Raw genomic sequence first — 25,212 nt, forward strand, 5'->3', positions numbered from 1 at the left:
AGTATAAAATGTTGTTTATACTATAATGCCCTCACCAAATATGAGTAATGCGTATCACCGGAAAGGACTAGCCGAGCAGCTTCATAATATAATATGTAAAATTGTATTCGCTGCAGACTTTGACTCACATATCACACACATGTCAGTATGTCACATACGCTAGAATAGATAATACATTACACACATTACAAACACCATAAAAATAGATTTTTTTCTTTGGGTGAAACGCATGTGTTTATTATGATTAAAACATACGATTTCGTACCTACAGTAAATCGATAGAAGACTTGGTAATTTAAAAATAACAATTTGTCAGAACTACATAATATATTATAATTTTTTTTTTTTTATTGATCTAAAGACATCGGCGACAACGGCCATTAGTCGTAAACGTTGATTACATTTTTTTTTCAAGTATCATAAATATATTGTTTAAATTAAATTATACAATTCATATTTTCTTAAAAAAGTCAAGATTTGGAGTGTAAAGTCTGCATTTGGACCGAGGGCTGCGTCTAGAGTGGTTGGAATGTTCAGTTGAATGAGTGCATCTGTGTATTGACGGCATTCTGTGAGGATATGTTGGACTGTTAGTTCGGTACCACATGTTGTGCAGATAGGGTTTTCATCTTATATTATAATTTATAACTTACTGTTTATGTATAACATTTTTATTTTGCTGACATTTTCTAGAACAATAAATTAATATTTTATATTTATAATATTATAATTGATAGTGTATATTAAATATTTTGAAGTGTCCCCGTCTAGCGTTTACCTGAATAGTCGTATAAATGTATAAAATGCTAGATATATAATATACCTAATTCAATATTAATCAATTCTGGGTTTTACACAATGGAAGTCTAAAATCTGATAGGTATAGGCTTCAAGAGTGCCAGATGCCCAGGCTCTCGAGCGGGAACGGCCCATGGTCCATTTCCGCCAAAAACGAAAACGGTATATGATTCCCGTTTCGGCCAATTATTATTATTTGGGAAAAATGTTCAAATGTAACAACTATAACAATATGACAATAATATATTACAATCATGTATGTACCTACACTAAAATGAGAAAATATTCTTATTATTTTATGATACTGCATATTTAAATATTTTACATTCATTTAATTGCAGTATTTCAAATAATAGGTAGTACAAGTAGATTATACGAGTATACTGATATACAATATACATAAATACATTATTCGGATATAGGCACAATTAAATTAGCGTTTTAAAAAAATCACAAATTCATTATTTTTACATATTTAAAAATGTCACAAAAAATATAAATTATAACACAAGTATAGGTCAAATACTCAAATATAGTCTTATAGAGTATTTTAAAATCACTTAATTGAAAGGAACAGTTTTGACAAAAATGTATCTACTAATTTCATTGGACTTGTTTTATAATTGCAATTTCGGTAGTTGTTTTTTATACACTTTAATATTTGTTGCTTTTGGAATTTTTATATACATAAATTACTATATTTTTTACAAACCAAAATATATATCACTTAAAAATAAAATCATTGGTTTCCAAACATTTTTTGACGAAAATAGGAATCGTACATTTTTCGTTTTTAACAGAAAGAGGATATATGACGGAAACGGCCAATATTATTTAGTCGGAAATTGATATAACTTCCCCACGAACATGTGTGATTATATGAAATCAGAACTAGGAACTAAACATTTACAAGATAATAATATTATTAGTTAATCATAATGCCATTCTTAAAATACATATTCTTAATGCTAAATATAAAACGATAAAAGACCGATTTAAAAAAATAAATTTCTGAACTAGCCAAAACAATGTATAAACGTTTTCACCAAAATTTAAGCACTCATCACAATACTTTAATATCACACATGTCCTCCCTCACCCTCCCAAAAAACCCACCGCGCAGACTAAAGCGAAAATGGTGTGGAGACCTTAATTAACAAATATTTTCATATTGGATGATCTGACATACCTGAACATACAAAACATATTATCGCAAATTTTTATTCATGTTATTATTTTTAATCAACGTGTCACCCTAAATTTTAGTTTTCTCATACTAAAAAAATTCATTCTTACTGCAGTAGGTACCTAACTAAAAAAACAATGAACCGAAGTTAAAGCGGCCGAGATTGATACTATAATGATATTTTTCTATATAGTTTTTGAATTATTAGCTAATTATAGAAAAACAATTTATCAATTTATGTATTAATATATGACCACATATAGCTATAATGTTGATAAATGACAACTATAAAATGAAACAACATTTTCGGAAATAAAAAATGTATTAAAAAACTTTGAGAATAGAATAACAATATTTATGATTAAGATGTAGTATAAGGACAATTTTCAACGTGATGTTGCTCATAAGTCATAATAATTTAAAAGTAGAAAAATTATAAAATAATAATTATGAAAGCAATCCTAATTATTTATATAGTATCAATCCTATACCATACTTTATCTACGAATAGAATAATTAATAAATAAATTATAAAAAATATCCTTAGAAATAGTGGCTGAATCGGTGTCTCCATTCAATTCATAATCGATTTTTCATGATTTATCATTGTATTCAAATTTAACACATCCGTAATGTAATAGTGACCTACTACATTACTACAATGCATTGTCGTCATTGTCATGACTAGAGCGCGGATTTATAAGCATTAAAAATCAATTGAATATGCGCTAAAAAATCTTAAGTATGCATAAATGTATGCACTAAAATGTTAAAACATGCATAAAAAAATCGTTTTTGGAACATTAAATTAATACAATATATTATTATAAAAAAAAATTATGGAACAATACTATAAAAACACTTTTCTTTATTTTTTCCACTTTCACTATTTTCAGGTAGCTTTAATCTATACCTAAGGAATATATAAAAAAGAAATCAATTTATATCAAAAATGTCTCCTAAAATAAATGCACTTACCTATATTTTGATATTTTTATATTAATCTAAACAATCGAAACTATAAAAATATTTTTTTTCTTATATCATAATTGAAAATAGTATAAATTTAAAAAATTTCCAAAAAAAACATCGAAATATGCACTAAAAGATGAAATATGCAATTACAATTGTAAAATAAGCCCTCAAAATAGACAAATGACGAAATATGCAAAAATATGCACTAACAAAGTTTCATTTTTTAAATCGTTATGTCATGAAACAAATGTTGTGCTCACTTAGCATATCATACGATCAACCAGAATAAATATGCAAATGCATATAAATCCTCGCTCTAGTCATGACGAGGTGTATTACTCGTCTACTATTTTACATCACGCACGCAGTTCATATTGACTCCGATTAAAAAAACAAAATATAGTTAAAAAATATAAAATGGTCAATGGATACTCTCAACGACACTGATCAGAAGAAGAGCTCTTGTCAGAAGATGAAGAATAACCAATACTATTAATATTAAATTTATATAACTAAGAACTAATATCATTATTATCATCAATATACAATTGTAAAACTTAAATTGTAATTGTAAATGTATTTACAATGTCAATAGCACTACTTGATGTGCTGAAACATTTTAAAATAATAATAAATTTAAAAAATAAAATAAAATATTTTCAATGTATATAGTCATTAGATAATAGATATTTAGGTGTATTGTCACAAGCACCTACCAGTTGTAATATAATATCATTGTATGCCAAGATACATTGATAGTTGTTCATAAAATACAAAATAAGTACCAAGTACGTATTGCCGTATAGGTACAATCTGTGAGCAGAGCGATAATAATCGTTATTTACTCATCTTACGTAATTATTTACCTACTCGACGCTAGAGCCCATCATGATTCACGGTGCTTATAACATTCTAACTTATATAATGTACTTTTTTTGCACGATGAACTCATAATGACTAATTTTAAATGTTAATCATTGAATGAATATTGAGTATTAATTAAACTATAATCATATTACTCTAAAATTAACCTCCCATAATAAGGTCATTTAAACCAGTAAAGTAGGTATAACTATGCAGAATCACCATTGTCTGTATCAACATTTAATGAGCATAGATAGTAGAATGATCCTTTATGGCTTTATAATTTAATCAATATTATTTTTATGCTGTGATATTTTTTTTAATCTTGAATGAATGGTTAAATTATACTTTTTTTAATCAACAATTACGTAGGTATTTTTATCTAATTATTATCGATTAAACTAGACATCAGCCACAAAATATACTTTACATACAACATACTGATATTTGAAGTTGATTTAATGTTTGATGTTAACTACATTGGTATTTGGTATTCTCTAAACAATATTTCTCAAACCTTTCGCATCCGCTTATTATTAGTACTAAGACTAACAATAATTATTATTCGTACTCATTAAGTACTATGTATAGTAAATAGTTCACACTTTACACAATACACGTATACCTTTGAGCTATCGAACTCAAAGTCATATTTTCTTTTAGATTCATAAATATAAAAATATATTGAATAAATTAAAAATAAAGATAAATATGTTTTCTGGTTGGATAGGTAAACGACTTTTTGTAATGTTATTGTTTTTAGGGTTAGGTACTTATTATTAACAAAAACATATTTATGATTTTTATAGATGAGGAAAATATCTAGTACGTGATTTTTATAGTTAATACTTGGGATTAATTTTGTATTTTTATGTAATATTTTACATGACATTTTCATAAAATGATAATTTAAAAAAAAAATGTACGTTTCATGATAAAATAATAATCGGAGGCCTAGTTCCACACGATTTCATTAACTTACCATTTTAACTAGTACGCTAAGCTTAACCCACACTACGCAACTGCTGGATGCATTTAAATGCCTTGTAGGCTATTGAAAGATCAATTTTTTTAATCCTTAAACCTTCAATGTAAGAAAAGAAGATACAATTTTTTTTTTGTTTCATCAAAAGTCAACGATTGATTACTTATGCCATTGACATGCACATAATATAACTTTTGAAAATGTTAAACTCGAAAAATATAGTAAAATGTTCAAAATTTCAAAGCCCGTATTCCTTCCTCGTAAAATATGCAGTTTTCTATTTTATTTTTAAAACATTTTAATTAGTACCTAGACACCTAGTGCCTACTTTAGTATTTGTCATGAATTAAAGTATAGGTAGGTACATCTAAATTTTTTTTTGTATCATGTGGTCACTTAAGAACCACCCCTGTTGTTCGTTTTGATGTTAATATTGTTATTTTTTAATGCACGACGGCCGAATTTTAATTATTAGATATAGTAATATAATATGCGTGAACCATTGGAGTATCAACCAAAAAGTAAGGTTCTGTCTAATTATCTTCACTCATAAAACTTTCAAAGAGCCAAACTCAGTACTCAGCCATTGAGCCAAATGTAAGCGCAATACATTATAATCGGATTTCGCATAATTATTATTAACTTAAATACCTACTAATTTTAATTATATTATTAACATGATGCGATGGTGATCTATCTTTTGCCAAAGCGTTATCATAAAAAAATTGAATGGAATTATGTAGGTATTATTAATTAATGTTTTAATCAATGACAATAAACACAACTACACAACAATCGTATTAATGTGTTATCAATACAGCCAGATCCGATCCGATAATAATAACAACAAATACAACGTTACCAGCAGGGTTTTTAACGTCAAAGAAATACACCTTTTCATAAATGTATATTTTAAATTTTAAAAACCTTTTTTCGATAGATTACCCGGCTCGTAATATGGTCTATTATCAGTCGTCGGACCCGACAATAAGTCGGCAGGGTGAATAACCGACAAGCGTCCTGTAGGCTGTAATGAAGGTAGCCCGACTAGGCACTAGCCCGCCCCGAACACCGCCGATATAACCTCCAAATGTGTACATTGTCGTCGCGTCTTATCAAATTTTTATCAATTAAAACGAAAAAAATTCTCTAGTGCATGTTTTCCGTGTTAGTGGAACTGCGAAAGACTATGGCTTGAGTTCGGGACGAATTCGGCTCCACGAAAGATTTCAGGTTTTACCTCCAAAAACGCACTTATCGCCGTTCGCCATGGACGGTGAAGACTTTTTGACGGATCAACAGGTAAACGCATCCCATTTTGACAGTTCAGTTCTGCAGTGTGTTCCAATACAGTATTGCATACCTCTGGTTTCGATCAAACGTTCGATCGTCGGCCCAGACAAACGTTTTTCTGGCCCCGAACGACCAGAGACGTCTGTACTAGTCCAGTGTCGTCCGTTTGTCGACACATCACTTTCATGCGATTGTAACGTACTGTAGCATTGCATATTTTATTTCTATTTCTATTTCTGACTTGATCGAAAATTAGTGCAATTCTTTGCCACTGTTTACCAGGTTTTGCTTAGATGTCTCAATTCTAAATATAATATCATCGCTTTGTCGATGTTTATGTTTATGCTGTTAGCGTTGAATCGAGATCCAAGCACTTCAAATTTAACTGTTCTCATCTGTACAAATTATGATAAATCAAAAGATTTATTCATAAATTAAATTATTATGCAGTCCTTAGCTTATGTTTAATCCTGAAATATTACATTAATAGCGATCCTAATGCAAGACCACGAATGTTAAACATTGTTTATAGGTATCTTGTTACTATATTGATTCTGTTTTCAGGATTTTAAATATATTTTTGTTGTACATTTTATCAAGAGTAATTTTTCTCAGAAATTAAACTAAACCAATTATTATGTTAAAAAAGTATACTAATTATCAAATAATGAGGTAGAATGATTTCTGTTCATTACTGTTTTGATATTTAATGAACTTCTTTCTGTCTGTCTGAATTAATGGCTACTTTACCTAAATATTTTGATTGTTTAAGTGTTTAAGCTACAGATTGTAAGACTCATGATCATAGTTTCATTTCTTAGAAAACTATTACAAGTATATATTAAAAGCCTGCCAATATTTTGTCGGTTACATTATTGTTAATGATGATTTAGATCTGTTTGTGAATATCCTTGGTTATATGTAATAGTAAATAATATAATATGAATAGTGTTTGGCATTGATCTACTAAAATGTATACTTTATTTGCTTACAAATTTTTTCGTTTATTTTTCTCTAAAATATGTGTTTATTCTCCTTGTGTCAGTAAAGGACCTTTTACAAAAATGATACAATAAATGAATAAATATTGTGTGCATTTGTGAATAATACTTAGTCACTTTAAAATTTTTGATAAATATATAGATTTTTAAAATCTATTGGTACCAATTAGTTTTAATCTTTAGGTTTATAGTCTAAACAAAATGTTATAGTTTCGTATTAATATGAAGGTACATTATAAGTGGATATGGTATGTATAATAGTTTACTCTGTGCCAATGGCATAGTCAGAGGGTAGAGGAAGTGTATTGGTTGTTGAAACACCATCCCCCCTCCATCAATAATATATGTTTCAGTGTTCATATAATGTGTTGTTGTACGGTTCTATTTTATATTTGATATTGTTAATATTGTTAATATGAAGGTTGATTTATGAATACAATGGAGACTGGAGAGTATGTGTTGGAGTTATACACAAAACACTCCCTATCATATAGTTTATAAGTAATTTATAGTGATAGTGTAACACTATAATATATTTGTCCTATATAGAGTAGCCGGTATAGGACAGTTAGTTGTTGATTTAAATTAAGCTTTGTAACCCTGTTGTAAATTGTATCATTATACTTATTATAATATATACCCTAGCCCATGGGCCATGAGAGTCTTTAAACCGTGCATTGATATTGACACACACAATCTGCTGGTCGGATTTTCTCCTATTGTGGTATGATTCAGTATATAGGAGGAGGACCGATGGCAACAACAAAAAGTTTTTGCGGTCGATTTACGGTTAGACTCTTGTGGCCGGAATATATATATATATATATATATATGATTTTATTATTATATATCTTTAGTATCTGTATATCTGTGTATCTCAACAGTATGTAAAGCCTACCTCATGTTATACATTAATATTCAATTTAAACAATCAAAAAAATCTTCTGGTTATGTTTCTACTCTGTGTGACTGTGTTATGATTTTGTTTTGTATGTTAACAATGTTAACATATTTATGATCATAAATGCTTTTCAGTACCATAAGTAATTTTAATATCACAGTAATCTGGGACGGAGTGGTTCCAAAATTCTTACCTGGAAATCAATATTTTCAAATCACTTTCAATATAATCTTTATTAATTACTTACATCGGTTTAATTAAAATTTTTTTTGTCCAATCAACTTACTGATCATCGCAATATATGTCCTCCTATAATCTATATTATTTTTAGTTTCTCTGTACCTACACTAGTATAATATTATATTAATGGTGCCCAAGATATTTTTTTCAGATGTAGCAAGGATAATTTTACCAATCCCACTCACCTCCTCACAAATTAAAAATTATATTATTTTTATATTATTTTACACATTTTATTTTATTTTAATTGATAATATTAGTAAATAGATACCATCCGGCAACCAATATGATAATTAATTATGAATTTATTTCAAGTTAATTATTTTATGTTATTATACCCACCCACCCCTTATTTTTAAAGTAGTAATACACTTAGTAATACACTTAGTAATAGAGTTGGGTGCCACTGTATTATATCAATACACTAATTACTTTTGACTCTTTCAATTTTCAATTTTATTTTTTAATAGAATATTTTTTTTGCCTCCTACTTTTTGGAATTTCTTATCTAAAAAGTTACGATTTTATTGAATAAAATCTTCTACCAATTAATTAGTGTCTAATATCTCAAACAAATAACAATTGCAATTTTTAGCTTGTCCTTTTATTCAATATAAATTAAAACTAATAATACTTATGCTTAAGAAATAAATTGCTAAATAAATGCTTAACAAAATTTGTTATTTAATAATAATTACGAAAAAAAATTTACTTAAAATATTACTTTTAGTATATATCCAGTTCATTATTTATATTAATTATGTTCATTAATTCATTATATTGTACCATTAAAATTGATTTTCCATATTCATTAACATATATGGCTCCAGATTACCGTTAGTCATTGAGTCTTTCAATCTATCTTTTGTGTATTTAAGGGTAGAAAACAATCTACTATTATTCCTTCATCATACTAATTTAGAACGGTTACATGATAAAGTAAAAAATTACCTGATTATTGAATGACTGCTAACGGATTTCGTCAACAACAATGTCCCGGTTGCCCAGTAGGGTCACTCCACTCCTTACAATAATTGTAATATGTTATTTTACATTTTTTTGGGTGCTTATATAATAAGAAATAAAATAAATATTAAATACTATAGGCACTAAAAAACCCTTTGAACATATAATAATTAAATGGTGTATCTTGTGCTGAAGTTTAAAAAATATGAGTACCCTTAAGCACCTCACTCAATGTCTATAATCTATCCAATTTTTATTTTAAATATTAAACTAGTTTAATTGTTATTACATAGGCAAAGTTTGATGATGATTTTGAAGAAGAAATTTATGATGAAGACAAATATGATGCTCTTAATGATGAGACTTTTGGGAATGATATGTCAGGTAATATTGTATATGGTGAAAGTAGTACCTATATCTAATATTATGATCAGTTAGATGTTTGACACTTAAAAATACAATTTCAACCATTAAAATGTGCACTGACTGATAATTAATTTAATTAATCTACTAATATTTATAGTATTTATATGTTTAGAACTATTTATATTTGTCTAAGTATCTATTTATTTAAGTATAATTTATCGTAATTATTGTATTTATACATTTCTATTTATTATTGTAAGCTATTTTTGTTCTTTAAACTTTTTATTAGTAATTAATTCACAAAGGAATTAATATACTTTAAGAATTGTTTAAATTTGTTCTGATTTTGTAAACAATATCAAAATACAATTTTAATTTGTGTTGTTAAATATTTATTCTGATAGATGGTGATTGGGAAGCAGATCATGAAAAATATGCTAAATATGATGAAGTTTCTAAAAAAAAATGGCCTGATGGAACAGTAAGTATCATATTTTTATGTATTTAATTTAGTAAGTACTTGCGTGTAAATATTATTTAATTTACAATAATATATGTAAATCATTTTTACCTGTGTTCTCAGTTTATAAATCCAGAGTGTAGTATTACAATTTTAAACAGCCATGTAGATGCCATAAACAATTTAAACACATGTTATATAATAAGAACTTAGTTTTCAGTGGGTAGTGAGTTATGTTTGGAACGTTCACTAAAAAAATGAAATTGTTTGCGTTTGGTCCTTAAAAAAGGAACTCATCTACATTTGTCTTTTTTATAATACGCGTGCATTCACATTCTTCATAAAAATTAAAGCATTTATTGGGTCGTTAATTTAATTTGTTTATGATGTGAGTTATAATAAGAAAATATTATATAATATAATTCATAAGTATATTTTAAATATATATTTATAAAATGGTAAATAAATTGAGCGTATTAAAACTCGTCATAATTCAATGAAGTATAAAATTGTTCACATTCACATTCAATTTGAAAAAAATCAAGTGACATTCGCATATTATTCACTGGTATAAGAAACTTGAACATGTGGACTTAAGCTCATGAAGGAAGCTTTTTTAAAAAACTAGTAATTTGCCATGTCTAATAGAACATGGCATTGTTTATGTGTCATGTAAAATAGTTTTGCTAACTTCAAATAATATATATTAATTTTACATACTAGATTATTTGGCCAAATTAAATACACAATAATTTTATTATATTATGAACTAAACCCTTTAAAATATATTATGTAATTGATTAAAATTTCTGAATATTTAATTATTAATTTTAGTTTGAAATTAAATTATAATATATGCCTTTTTAATCAATAAATTTAACAAATTAAATCTAATTTTGACTATTAAAAATATTTTATTTTTATAGGAAGTCAATGATTATTTAGCTGACTCTATTCAACCTGATCAAAATGTATTTGCCGAGTCTTTAAAATCATTACCAGATTTAGAAAGAGAACTAAGACAGTTACATACATTTAGCCACCAATATGAAGTACCGGTAATCTAATTATGTTAACATAATTAACCTCAGTGCAAATTAATTATCTTTTTTTGTAAAATTATGTTACCTTATTAATACATTTATCAATTATTAAATACTTTCAGCCTTTACCATTACCTTTCCAATATCAAAATAATCTTAATTTTGTTAATCAAAATTATGGTATTAATTTACCAAGTAATAATTGTGGTCCAATTAGAAGACCAATTCCAGTTCAAGGCTCAAATCCTATACCACGAGTAAATAATTGCATGTTCTAAGAATTGATAAGTTATATTTTTTATAATTCTGTTTGCCATTTCAACATTGATTATTAATTATTATTATACTGGTTTTAGCGTGATAAATTGTGCACTTAATAAATTATGTATAATATTTTATGTGCTTTAACCCCCTATAACCCTGGCAACGGATATTTTTTAAAGCTTGCTTTAAATAATGTAACTGTATAAATAAAACATATATGTAAGTTTTTGTTAAATATAGAAGTATAAATTTGATCTGTATTTTATAAATGTAAATTTATATACATAACTTTAAATATATCGATTATATTAATTTTATGTTTATATTGTTTACACATGCGTTGATATTCTTTTACAATAATAATATATCGTCATTGATACGAAAAAACATCCAATGTGCTTAAACTAATTTTTCAGGAGAGACGAAAAATATTTAAAAAGATATATGGTTGGTAACATATAGGAGGAATTGTTTATTATTTTTCATTACTTTTATGATTGCCATAGTATATTGGAGTTCTTATCAAAACTACTGCCTATATTTTCTGAATTCAAGGATACCATTATCTCAAAATTGTAAATTTTGCACATTGGATGTTTTTTTTCATGTCAACCATGATGTATTGAAACTAGCATGTATTATATTATATATTAATAATATTGTAATAACTAAATAAATTAGATATTCTCTGTGTTTTCTCGGTGATTGGTTGCTATCTAAATTTAATTTCTGTATTAATACTATATTAATATTTAATATTTATTTTCAGTCTTATATACCAAATAATAATAATTTTGATGTTACAGTTATTATATTAATAACAGACAATGTAACGCTAAGCCAATAAAGCTTACTTATATAACAGTCATTTTTGAAGTCAGCACCCCAACAATATAATACATTTATTATGAAATAACAATTTTTTTAGTAGTGTTATTACCTATTTCCTGGATTGTAAATTTTATATGTTACAAATATTATTTTTATTGGTTTGGAAGACATGTGTTTATGACCATACTAATAATATGATAGGATGACCATTGACTATAATATGTTTTGACATGAGATTGTTTTTTTTTTGCACATGGCTCATTTTGTCCCAATAAACTTCAAAGAGGATAATTGTTGGATTATTTTTAGAAAATTGTCCGGTTTTAATCTCATAAATTTTTATGTGCATAAAAGAAAAATACTGTTCACACACAAAAAAGAAATATGCAAACAATATTTTTTTAGTTTAATATTGAATTATTGAAAGTCATTAATGACAACAGTTTTTGTTGACAAGTGTCAACAATTGTCATCAAAAATCATGAGACATGCCATATTAGTGTATATAAAAGTGAATTGAAAATAATCTACACCTCGATCATCACTCTTTCAAATTATATATTTTATTTAACAGGAAATCATTAACACTTAAGGTAAATCTAATATAACATATTTTTATATTGAAATTGGAGAAAATAGATTATCTGTAATGGTTAGTTGAAAGTATGAACAAAGTTTTACCGCGAAGATTTAATGATAATTTGTCCTATAAAATTATTTAGATCACATTATAACCATTGGCTTTTGTTTGCATTTTTTCCCTGTCCCTTTGAAATTTTTGAATAAAAAAGTAAATTAAATATTTTCTTTGTATTACTTCATAAAAAAAATAGAATTGTAATTATGAAAAAAAAAAAAAAAATGAAATTGAAAGTTACTTTAAATTGTTTATGTGTTTTTATAAAAATTAATGATTAATAATATTGTATGTATTTGATTATAAATTTTAGCTAAAGCTGTCTTTATGCATGACTATTTTTGTGATATTTTTTAATAATTATTCTGCAAGTTATCAGTAGTTGTGTTAAAATTGTATGTACATTAACGTGTTAATCATAACACTGACTCATTGTTTCATAGAATGTTTTCAACGCACCTCCCGGGTTCAGAGAAGTAAATGTAAATGGACATATAGACGATATTTTGACTAAACCTCCACCAAAAGTAATTTCATCAGCCATAAGTGTAGCTGACTTGGAAAGACAATTGGTATTTTTAATTTATTGTAAAACATAATATTTTAATATACAGTGTGATCACGATAAGTGGAAACACTCAATAACTATGTGTAGGCTTCATATATTCCAATTCTGCTTTTTCGGCCAACTAATAAACATTATCACATTTTCAAATAATTAGACTATTTTTTTGACAGTTAATTTTGCGCATGACAATTATTTTTTTTAAATACCATGATCCATTTTTGACAACAAATTATTTTTTTTGGTATTTTTTAATGAATTTTAGTGGTTGAATTTCTTTTCTAAGTCAAAAAATGACCGAGTTAAAGCAATTTGATTTTATGTTATTTGCACGGGTATAACAGATTATTATTACCAACTACGTATTTTATAATCTGTTATACCAATGTGTTGTATGTGGCATTGCCAATTAATGATAATAGATAAATATTACTTCTTTTAGCTAAATGTTTAAATTATATAATTTTAGGCCAACGAAGCAAATAAGCTGAGGCAGCACTTTGTAAAATAATATTTAAGGACGTAAGCACCACAGTAGAGGAACAGTGCGGGTTTCAATTGAGAGACGAGATATGTTTGTAAGCGATTCATAGAGACCCGTATTTTTGTGTGTTTGTTTTATGTATAATAAAGTTATTCAAAATAGTATTAATTATTCATCGATTATTTTGTGTACCATCGAAAGATAGGTATACTACACATGCAAATAACATAAAATCAAATTGCTTTAATTCGGTCATTTTTTGACTTAGAAAAGAAATTCAACCACTAAAATTCATTAAAAAATACCAAAAAAAATAATTTGTGGTCAAAAATGGATCATGGTATTTAAAAAAAATAATTGTTATGCGCAAAATTAACTGTCAAAAAAATAGTCTAATTATTTGAAAATGTGTTCAATAATGTTTATTAGTTGGCCGAAAAAGCAGAATTGAAATATATGAAGCCTGCACATAGTTGTTGAGTGTTTCCACTTATCGTGATCACACTTTGTTAATAGGAATGGGATTTTGGTGCCCAAATATCTAGTTAACATGGTTCCAAAATAACATTGTAGAATTTTGAATAATTAGGTTCATTTAAATGCACTTAAAATTAGAGTTAAAAAGTGATATGAGTTATATTTTTGTAACTTATGGTATGTTACAGAAAAGTAATAAGAAATAAAAATAGCAAAAATATTAAAGAAATCATCATGAGTAATGTTGTATTTATGGATAATACATTTTAATCATAGCATGAAAATTGCATCAAAATCTCAGCACTATTCATTATAATTATAACAGGCATTGGTACCTATGTGTGTTTTTGATTTAAATGTATTACATGTTTTTTTGTATGTGTTAATTTAATTATAATTAGATACGTAGTTGTCTCGGTATATCTTAATACATAATCTATGATGTATATATATATATATATTAGTTTGTATTGAAAATTATGTTTTATTTTCTCTTCTAATTTGAAAATAATTGATTTTATATAATTAACATTTGATATTTTTCATAGATTGACGCAGTAAAAGTAAGCCCATCATATAACCATCCTGTACCAGAGGTAAACCAAGGATGTTTACCTTTTTCTCCGTATTATAAACGTGAGATTCCCCAGTACAATTTACCAAACGTTCGTGTTGTACCAAAAAGTAATTTATTTTGCATCATAATTTTACACTTTTATTTGGTTTTTATTAATAAGATTATGATGATAAGGTTAAAAGTTGTTCATACTATAAAACCTTGATCTTAATATTTAGAGCTTAGAAGTTGTTGGAGTATTTTTTACTATATTCTCTTAAAGTATAACAAAATAAGTTAAAATCCATTTTATACAATGACATAATTTAAACCAAAAATTTAAATTCTTATTTTTCCAATTTATGAAAAAAGTACTCATATCCTAATATTTTTATCCATTTTTAATATTTACTTTTATTGTCATCCTCATCATTTATTTTATATTTAATTATTAAAAATAGGCATTTTCCCTTCTAAAGATTTGTACAAAGTAACAAAAACCAAAATTTTTTAATAATGTCATATTTTTGTTATAGTTGCTTGTTGTATATAATATTATTTTTCCAAACATTTTTCCATTACATTTCATTATTATTATAGAATATTTAATCAAAAAATAACATGTAATATTCTAGTACAGTGTACTATTAGTATTATGTAATTAATTATTTATTTATTTTAATTAATTTTTTACATAAATTGTTAACATATTATTTTAACTTTAAGCGTTATAACTTCTGACCCTTAGAATAAGAATTATTAAATTCTCTTGCATATAAATTTCTCTTTTTTTTTATTTCAGATTTTCCAAGGAATAATAATAACGTTCCAAGAAACCCAATAAATAACGTTAAGAGATTTAATACAAACATGGGATATCATAATTTTCCTAAAATGGTTAGCTTTACATAATTTTTTTTTTCTAATTAGTTACACTTGGTAAACCTATAGAATGACTTTAGTTTTTGGGTTCTAAGTTCATTCTAACCTAACAGGTAGTGGTTATCAAGAAAATGTATCAAACAAGAAGTGACTCTGCTGTTTTTACGGACCACAGAGATATTTTTTCAAAGTTTTTTGTAGTTCAACTCATCAAAATTTTATTTTAATTTAATGAAAAAATTTATGTTGAACACAGCCATTGTGCCGGGGTTCAAAACAAAGTTGAAAAATAAAATTCTTATATTTCCAGGCTACAATGAAAAGTCACATCAAAGTCATTTTTATTTTAAATTGATATTTTAATATTTAATAACATAATTATTGTATTTAATTTATTACTCCACATTTTTTTCAGAAGAATTACACATTTGATGAGCAGTCGGATTTGACTGATTATGGCGCTGGGTTTATGACTGTGAGAGAAAAACATTGGTTGGCTGGAATACAAACCATACAGTTCCATAATAGTAACCCATTAGAAGAAGATTACTATTTTACGGTTAGAAAAATAATGCTGTGATAAATCAACTTAGGACTAGTGGTTATCTCTAAAAATATAATGTTTAATTAGTTTTTATTAGTCATTTTGAACATGCACAATATATTTATTATTTGGTAATAATATAAAGTTTTGTATTTCATTAATCAAAAAGCTATGATTACTATGATGGCAAATATTTAAGAAGAAACAAGAGTTCTTGGAAAATGCTTTTATTTAAATAATTTTACATGTTTAATGTTTATAAAGCAAATAATTTATTAAATTCAATATTTTAAAAAATAATTATTTGTTTTATGAAATTTAACATAATGTTTTATAATATTTTCAATATTTGCAGATGTATCAAAAGCGTCATCACGGTTCAAGTGGACCAAAACCCAACAGTAATTTTCATCAACCAGATACGCAAACCAGATTTAACAATTCATATACTCAATTACACTTTGAAAATTCTTTAGGAAAAGTCTTGGTGTGTTACTTTTTTAAATATCCCGAAACACTATAAATACTTGAGATTCGAGGAATTATTATTGATTAAAATTTATAACTTTGAGTAGGTTTTTAATCAAACTGTTTTTCTAAAAGATTGAAAACAGATTAATATATTTAAAACATTTTATTTAAAGTTTAAAACTAATCTTACTCTGTTAGTATATACAGTATGTCCCATAAGTTCCGTATCACCCTTAATATCTCCATGGGAAAGCAATATATTTAAACGCGGTTTTTTTTACAATACTTAGTATGGAAATTCTGATTGAATGGTTTAAAATTCAATCAAAAAAAAAAAAAATTTTATGCATTTAAGAATTAAAAATTTGTAAGATAGCCATTTGTTGAACATATTTTTTTAAACAGTTCAAAAAAAAAAAAAATATATAAAAATTGACCAAGTTAGAGCAAGTTATGTTTTTGAATAATTATAACAAAAATATTAATTGTTTCACATTTCAATAATAAAATATCTATTTCAGCATGACAATACTTTTACATACCTAATTAAAGTTTTTATTTGAATAGAAATAAAAATAGTCTTGTCTTATCGTTTGCTGAACAGCAAAACTGGTTACCTATTTTTAAGTATTTTAATTCTATCATAAAGTGAACCTAAAGTTACAAAATTGGACACAATCTTACAGTTATAATTAATGTGATTTATAATAACAATACTTACTCATATCACAATTTTCTAAATTATAAATAAAATTATTATCTTGTGTTCTTTCTTTATAGCTATTTATGATATAATTAATATACTTAAAAATAGGTAACCAGTTTTGCTGTTCAGCAAACGATAAGACAAGACTATTGTTATTTCTATTCAAATCAAAACTTTAATTAGGTATGTAAAAGTATTGTCATGCTGAAATCGATATTTTATTATTGAAATGTGAAACAATTAATATTTTTGTTATAATTATTCAAAAACATAACTTGCTCTAACTTGGTCAATTTATATATATATATATTTTTTTTTTGAACTGTTTTAAAAAATATGTTGCAACGAAATGGCTATCTTACACATTTTTAATTCTTAAATGCATAAAAAAATTTTTTTTGAATTTTTTAAATTTAAAAAAAAATTGAATTTTATGACATACAATCAGAATTTCCATACAAGTACTGTAAAAAACACAGCGTTAAAATATATTGATTTCCTATGGAGATATTAAGGGTGATAGAGACTTATGGGACATACTACTATACCTACCCTAATTTCAAAACAAATTTAACTATTTACTATTTCTCTATAGTGATAATAGAAAATTGTGTACTAAGTTTAAACTTCATGAAATCCTTAATTGTATAACATTAATGCCAAATAATATTTAACTATTAAATTGTAACTTTTTGTATCATATTTTACTAAATGTTATGTGATTCAATTTTAAAATATCTTATCTACCGAAGATAGAAATAAGAAATAACACTTCATTCAAAAATATCTATTATACTTTTTATCTTATGTATTGGATAATATTAATTTTTTAATAGTTTATTCATTTTAAATAATATTTTTATTTTATTAATTGCATATAATTTACATATATATTTTTAGATTGGTAGTGTGATTACTCCAAGAAAGATGATTGATATAGAAACAAATGATTTTGCACCTTCTTCTGCATCCTCTACAGATCGAGCTGTAGTTGCCCAAAAAAATTCAAAACAAATCCTTTTAGAAATTGAACATGTTGGTTATATTATATTTTATAAATATTCGTGTAGTGTTCATCAAATATAAAATGTATTGCTCTTCAGATGTATGTACCATTACTGAAAATAGAACAAACATACTATGCAATAAGAAACAAAGCACAAGCAGCGCCCACTGTACAACAATATATTGATGAACTAACAGAAATTTTGTCCAACCATTTACATCATTTAGTTTCGTATGTGACTATACGTAAAGGAAAAGTAAATAATGCAATAGTATTTTAACTTACTCACAATAACTAATTTATTTTTATTACTTTTATTTAAGAATTAAGTTGAAATCGTATACTATGAATTTAATTGTTCTTTTCATTTATTACTAGCAACTGGTGCACAGAATTTTACCGCATCTCAAAAATCCATCATTTTTATGGAGTGTATTTTTTGGCCCTTCAATTTGTACAATAATTTCAAAAGATAGTGAAGATCAATTATTGTTACTATTCTTGCCGTACATAAGACAATGGATATTTTGCTTATGTCTTGTGGAGTTGAATCAAATTGCAGAGTATTTAATGAAAAATCTTGCATTTGTTTTAATAAGTGTTGTAAGTAGATATTTATTTTTCCTAGTCCTATTAAATAGAAATAATTTGATGAGTTGTTTTAAAAATGTACATTTAAATATTGTAATAATATGTATTTATATTTGCTTTTAGTTTGGCATATCAGTTATAGCAAATATGATTGAACGAGCAGAAGAAGTTCGACCCACAACAGAACGAAAAATATTGAAACAATGGAGTATTTTCATTAATAATGTTATATTAGTTGGTTCAGAAAATACAATACAAAGACCAGTTATTGGTTTAGATAGAAAAATTCTTGAACAACACCTCACATATTTGCCACTAGAGCAATCCATTACAATTGAAAAAAAATTAAACCTCATTCAAAGAATTAGTTTCTTGGGTGACACAACTAAGAAATAATTACAATTTATGACATATATGATTTTACTTTTATGTAGTAACAGTGGGCACTATTATCATTGCATAAAAGTATACCACAATGAATATATTTATTTGAGAACCTCGGAGAAGATTGTAATCTCTCTGGCACTATACTTTCCAGATATCTGAATGTTGGTTTTGAAAATAATATTGGAAGTTTTTTTGATTCAAAATTATTAATCTTATTGTGCATTCTTACACTTGAGATTTTGCTAGGTTTATACATTTTTTCAAATTCACCTTAAACTTGTTCTCAGCTCTTTAATACTTATTACAATATGAAACAATTTTTTTATATAATTAGGTAATTTCTAAGCTGATAATCAATTTTATCAAAGTATAATTTTAATTTTGCATTAAAGTTATTTTTTATTAATATCATAATTAATACTTATTTTTAAATTAATGTAGTTTCAATGTTATTAATTAAAGGAACATTTTTTTTATAATTTCTACTAGTTATTAAAAAAATAAATAAATAATAATTTAATATAATACACTAATCAATCTCATAATTCCTACATTTTTTTTTTTTTTTTAAACTTAATTTAATATAAACAATGACCCAACAGTTTTTATATTATAATCATTTAAAATTTAATTTACTAAATAACATCTAAGTAATGAACATGTGTATGAAATAATATTTACAATTAATTATTAAATAATTCAAGCACTTAAAATTTTGTCATCTACAGTAAACATAAATCCTATACATATACTGACAAATTGAAATATTTATAGTTACTGAATGTGAAAGTTCATAATCAAGGAAACTAATTTCTAAACAAAGATTTAGTATCTTTAGAATTATTGTGCAATTTCAAATTTGATTAATCCCTATCATTATGTTTGGATTTTTAATTATTTATTAATTTAATTAATTAATTAATACTATGTTAATATTATATATTATCATTTATAGTACTAAAATAGGAAATTTGAAATAACCAATTATAAATTAAATAATTTATTATCATTATGTCAATTTTACATTTATGTATGAAAAAAATACTGTTAATTAAAATAATAATAGAGTAGAATAAAATAAAATATTATGTATAATATGTAGATCATATACTTAGAAAATCTTTGAAGTTAGATATTTAATTGTGTTGAATTATGGTTTTTAAATTTTTTTTTAAAACCTAAACTCAACAAATATATATGATAAAAGTATATTTAAAATATTATCGCCATTAATGTATTGTAATATTTATTTTAAATTGATTGATTTTCTTTAGATTATATATTATTTTAAAAGTATCCATGTACTGTAATTAAATGTTGCTTAGTGAATTTTATTTTTTAATTTATTTTGCATGTGATAGAATATATTTACTAGAGTGGTGTATTGTGAGGATTTACCATTTTTTTAAATATGCTATTGGCAAATCCTCTGGATACACTCTATGGATGTAATATACATATATATATAATATATTATATATAAATTATGTGTAATAAAATTTAGTTTATTTATATGACTTTGTATAATTATTTTAGAATTTGTTATATGTAAAATTCAAAAATTAAAATGTATTGTTTTTAACTTCCTAATCGCAGCATTGTTTATTTTATTGAATTGGCTAGATCATTTATATGAACACCGAGATGTTATTTTTATAGTACAGAAGTGTTGAAAACCTTTAGGTTTTTTAACTCAAACATTTGCAATCAGTTTTTTTTAAAAAAAATGTAACGTTGCTAAAAATATTATTCACTGGGATGGCTGGAATGACAGAGTTTTAAAAATTCATTGACATATTTTAATACCAAATTTGTGAAAATATTAAATTTTTATAACTTTATGTTGACGCCAATTTTAATTTGGACAGTTACTTTGGGGGCTGCAAAAACAATATAAGCTGCACAGACCAGCAGGGATTTTGCCATCACCCCTTAATTATATCTCAAGTAACACTACATCTCATAAAAATTTAGTTAGATGCTATAACTATACATTATAAACCAGCAAATGCTGGTATTATGTATTAAATACAAAATACAAATTTAATTTAATTGGAAAAAAAAAATAATCAAATGTAGTATGTATTTTTCAATTTTTATATTATACTGTACTCAACATTCATCAACACATACTTCAATTTTGATTGTATGTAAGATTGAAGAGTGAAATTAACATATTTTTGAGTGTTGTTCAAATGTGCCACCTGTGTTATAGATTTTTGACCCCTCAAATAGTATATATTTTATGTCATGTATTGAATCAAATTTGCTTCAAGCTCTCTGGTTGAATCTATGATTAATATTCAGTCTAATAAAATACAATTTAATATTTCATGAATAATTATTAAAATGACTAATATAAAATTAAATTAAAATCAATACAAATTATGAACATTTTTTTGAGTATTTTTTTCCATATGATAGGTGTATTTCCAAACCAATGAGAGGACTTATAGTACTTAACCATGATATTAGGGGATTGAACCTAAACAAATAAATATTTATACACGGTATTAATTAATTATAGTCATAAATTAATGAATATAATATAACACATAATATATATAATATATACATAGATTTTATGAAGAAATGTAACTCGCATACCTAAATGGTAAAATTTGTATTATTTTTTGATAATCATTACTCAATTAAAAAATTTCAACTTACTCAAAATTATTTTTTGAAGAAAAATCTAACATTTCCAAAACATGAGTATTCTTACAAGGATGTAATCTGAAAAATGGTGTATTGAAAAATGGATGCATCTGAAACAGTAAAAATTTGATTATAGCACCAGTTTTGATTTAAAGTGAATTTCTAATTAGAAAAAAGTTTTAACCTCTTGAGTTATAACATTCCATTTGTCATGGATTACAGTTTGTTTTAAAAAAGAATGAACTAAAGACCATACATGTTCTAATGAAAGTAATTTCCCATCTAAATAAGAAATCTATTTTAGTTTTTCTTATTTTAATTTGGTAAATATTTAATAAATTACCAGTATTCCACATATTAAAGAACACATCTGGGCACGAATAACTTAGATTGTACAGTATGTGATACTCACAAACAATAGGAATATTGTCTTCTGTAGGAGAATCTAAAAATAAAATACTTTTATTAAAATATCTAAGGTGTATGAAATTCCCTGCACATAAATATGATTTAAGAGTACATAACAGTGGTATTTGTTGTCTCCGTCTTACCAGCTAGTGCGTAATATAGAAAATTTACGCTCAGCAGAACACTTGTAGCTCCTTTAGTTTAAAAATTACAGTTAATTGACTTATTATGAAACTTTATGGTAAGAACATTATCTGTGTTTGTACGTTGGTTTTATACGATAATTTAATTTAAAGTGAGTTATGAGCATTTTTACTGTACTGTATATTAAATGCTCATAACCCACTTAAAAATTAATTATTCAATTAATTAAGTTTCATAATAGGGCGATTCACTGTAATTTTTAAACTAAAGGAGCTACAAGTGTTCTGCTGAGCGTAAATTTGTTATATTATGCACTGGTAAGACGGAGACAACAAATACCACTGTTACGTACTCTTTGTGATTATACAACAGCAAGGATCTTTATTTTACTTAAAAACAAAAAGTATTATTGCTAATGTCATAAAAATACAAATAATAAATTTGGTTGGAACTTAGGTTTTTTTCTCAAATAAATGTAAATACACTACTTAATAAAAATATGGAGAACATGTTTGGAAAAAAATGTATCCAGTCGAAATTAAATTATACATTGAAATTTAAAGCAAATATTAGTTTTTTAATCATACAATATAAAATACGAGCTATAATACATCATATTATAACTAGTGAAATTTAAACAAATTTTCTTATAATAATATCATTGTGACCCAGTTACAACTTACAAGTCATAGTCGATAAGAGAGTCAGAGCAGTTGCATCTTTGATGCGTATGACCATTAAAAATAGAATTTTCATAGAATTAGATAGAAATATTATTAATGCAATTGGTGAGAAATCTAAAATATTATTATTTACCCATTAATAAATAAATCTTTTTTATAGATATTTTGTTTTTTATCTTATAATTATATTATTGTTTATAATGTATATATTTATTTATCATAAACTTCTTTGTAACTTATTACCAACTATACCCAAATTATTAAAACACAATATATAATTAATATTTATTAAAATTACGTTGATTTTAACTATTAAACTTTAATAGAAATTTTATTTCTCAGGTATTAGTTGTACCTATATAAATATATTGTAAGTTAATGAAATAGCAAAATAGTGATTGAAATTCTTAGATATTACAAAAAGTAAGATATTATAAATGAAATAAATATAGGTATCAATAAGTTTTTGTTTAATTTTGCAGGTTCTAAAAATAATTTCGCGTAAGAATGCAAAAGCAGTTCTCGCGACGTCGTCGGTTCAAACATGAAAAAAAAAGGTTCTAAAAATAAAAATAAAAATATAGTTTGAGTATAGTTAGAACATTTTTTTGATGGTTTAATTGATAAATTGTGGGTGGCTTGAATAAATTTCAATCACGTGGCTGAATTGGTTCTAATTTTTCCCATGGTCGATAAACTTACCTGAGTGTTCAGATTTCAATGTAGAATTATTCCTTTTTTGTATCTCCTTTTTAACTAGATAATTGATGAAACTTCCATTCTATAAAAAATATATCAGATTTTTATTAATGTAATATTAAATGTTGTATAACATGTTATTAAAAAAAAAAAAAACAATTGTTTCTTTAAGAACATTTGTCATTTGTGAAGTTTAATGATACAAAGAAATAAATATATTTTAGTTTATTTGGCATTTTTTACCATTGGACATTGGTATTGACATATATTCCAACCGTCATCTATTGAATCCGAATGATTTTTTAAATCCGTAGCGTACTCGACAAATTGTTCATACGTCATACTCATGATTGGCGTAACTACAACAATATATTAAGTTGAACACGCCAATTCAATGAGTCTTGTATAAACTGCGATGCACACATAAATCATATTATTACCTCATTCGAACTCTGGGCGGACGCGATCGTTTAATACTAGTCGAGAGACCGAACTACCGACGTTAAGTTTTACAACGCAACCACACTGTGACGAATTGTCAAGTAGGAATGAAGTTTGTTAAAATCTAATGCCAAGAATCTACGATGAATTCTAGATAGGTATAGTAATAATAATGTCTGCATCAAAATATTCAAAAAACCTAAACATTCAAAACCCCGGCGTCGCGGTCCGTGATTATCACAATCACAATCAGTCGACACTCGTCGACGTATTATCATGCGGTACAACAACTATACCACAGATAACACATTTTTATACGTCATATTTACATCAGCTGTGAATGATACGCACACGGCAGTACGGCACACCGCCGTAAACTCGTCGTACACTCGACAGATAACCGTAGCTCGGCACCGCCGACTGAAGAGAGTGGGGGAGCGTTGAACTCGGCCGCCGGCACTGTGGCCGGCAACACGTCGGGCTGCGGTGGCCACTGCTAGTGGTTAGACGCTACATCGTCAATTCTGTTTCCTGTTCCGCGGCGGCGCGCGCCAATCGCCAATGCGATTTTCGTTATTGTCATTAATGTTGTATTTCGGGGTGCCGTGGCCCGTGGTTGTTGTGACCGGCGTCCGTATTGTTATGGTCGTCGTTGTTTTGCTGTCCGTTGAATCGTCGGTTACCCCACAAATGATATTAG

The 25,212-nt window shown here is 25.9% G+C and overlaps 2 protein-coding genes across 9 annotated transcripts; one reads left to right on the top strand and one right to left on the bottom strand.

Moving 5' to 3' along the window:
* Positions 1 to 5,731: 5,731 nt before the first annotated feature.
* Patr-1 (Protein associated with topo II related - 1) lies at positions 5,732 to 21,069 on the top strand. Of its 4 annotated transcripts, none has more exons than XM_015513584.2 (14): positions 5,733 to 6,110; positions 9,503 to 9,593; positions 9,980 to 10,056; positions 10,962 to 11,093; positions 11,201 to 11,335; positions 13,254 to 13,382; positions 14,885 to 15,020; positions 15,695 to 15,789; positions 16,193 to 16,333; positions 16,674 to 16,805; positions 18,396 to 18,530; positions 18,599 to 18,757; positions 18,880 to 19,104; positions 19,216 to 21,069. In XM_015513584.2, the coding sequence occupies exons 1-14, from the start codon at positions 6,078 to 6,080 to the stop codon at positions 19,486 to 19,488; spliced, it is 1,893 nt and encodes a 630-aa protein (XP_015369070.1). In that variant the 5' UTR covers positions 5,733 to 6,077; the 3' UTR covers positions 19,489 to 21,069. The 4 variants fall into 4 exon arrangements, with proteins under 4 accessions (XP_015369071.1, XP_015369070.1, XP_015369072.1 ...); XM_015513583.2 differs by having other exon boundaries at positions 5,735 to 6,110; positions 16,190 to 16,333; XM_015513585.2 differs by lacking the exon at positions 13,254 to 13,382 and having other exon boundaries at positions 5,732 to 6,110; positions 16,190 to 16,333.
* A 486-nt stretch (positions 21,070 to 21,555) lies between these two features.
* On the bottom strand, positions 21,556 to 24,884 carry Atg10 (Autophagy-related 10). 5 transcript variants are annotated; one of them, XM_015513581.2, is made up of 7 exons: positions 24,512 to 24,880; positions 24,315 to 24,430; positions 24,075 to 24,153; positions 22,481 to 22,582; positions 22,322 to 22,419; positions 22,150 to 22,247; positions 21,556 to 21,964 (listed from the first exon to the last, which is right to left on the bottom strand). In XM_015513581.2, the coding sequence occupies exons 2-7, from the start codon at positions 24,417 to 24,419 to the stop codon at positions 21,865 to 21,867; spliced, it is 582 nt and encodes a 193-aa protein (XP_015369067.1). In that variant the 5' UTR covers positions 24,420 to 24,430; positions 24,512 to 24,880; the 3' UTR covers positions 21,556 to 21,864. The 5 variants fall into 5 exon arrangements, with proteins under 5 accessions (XP_015369067.1, XP_015369068.1, XP_015369066.1 ...); XM_015513582.2 differs by having other exon boundaries at positions 21,556 to 21,787; positions 21,873 to 21,964; positions 24,315 to 24,880; XM_015513580.2 differs by having other exon boundaries at positions 21,556 to 21,787; positions 21,862 to 21,964; positions 24,315 to 24,878.
* Between the last annotated feature and the right edge of the window lie 328 nt (positions 24,885 to 25,212).

This window comes from Diuraphis noxia, unplaced genomic scaffold (genome assembly GCF_037042655.1).
Source record: "Diuraphis noxia isolate RWA-SAM2 unplaced genomic scaffold, SU_Dnox_SAM2 contig0001, whole genome shotgun sequence".
Lineage (NCBI taxonomy): Eukaryota > Metazoa > Arthropoda > Insecta > Hemiptera > Aphididae > Diuraphis > Diuraphis noxia.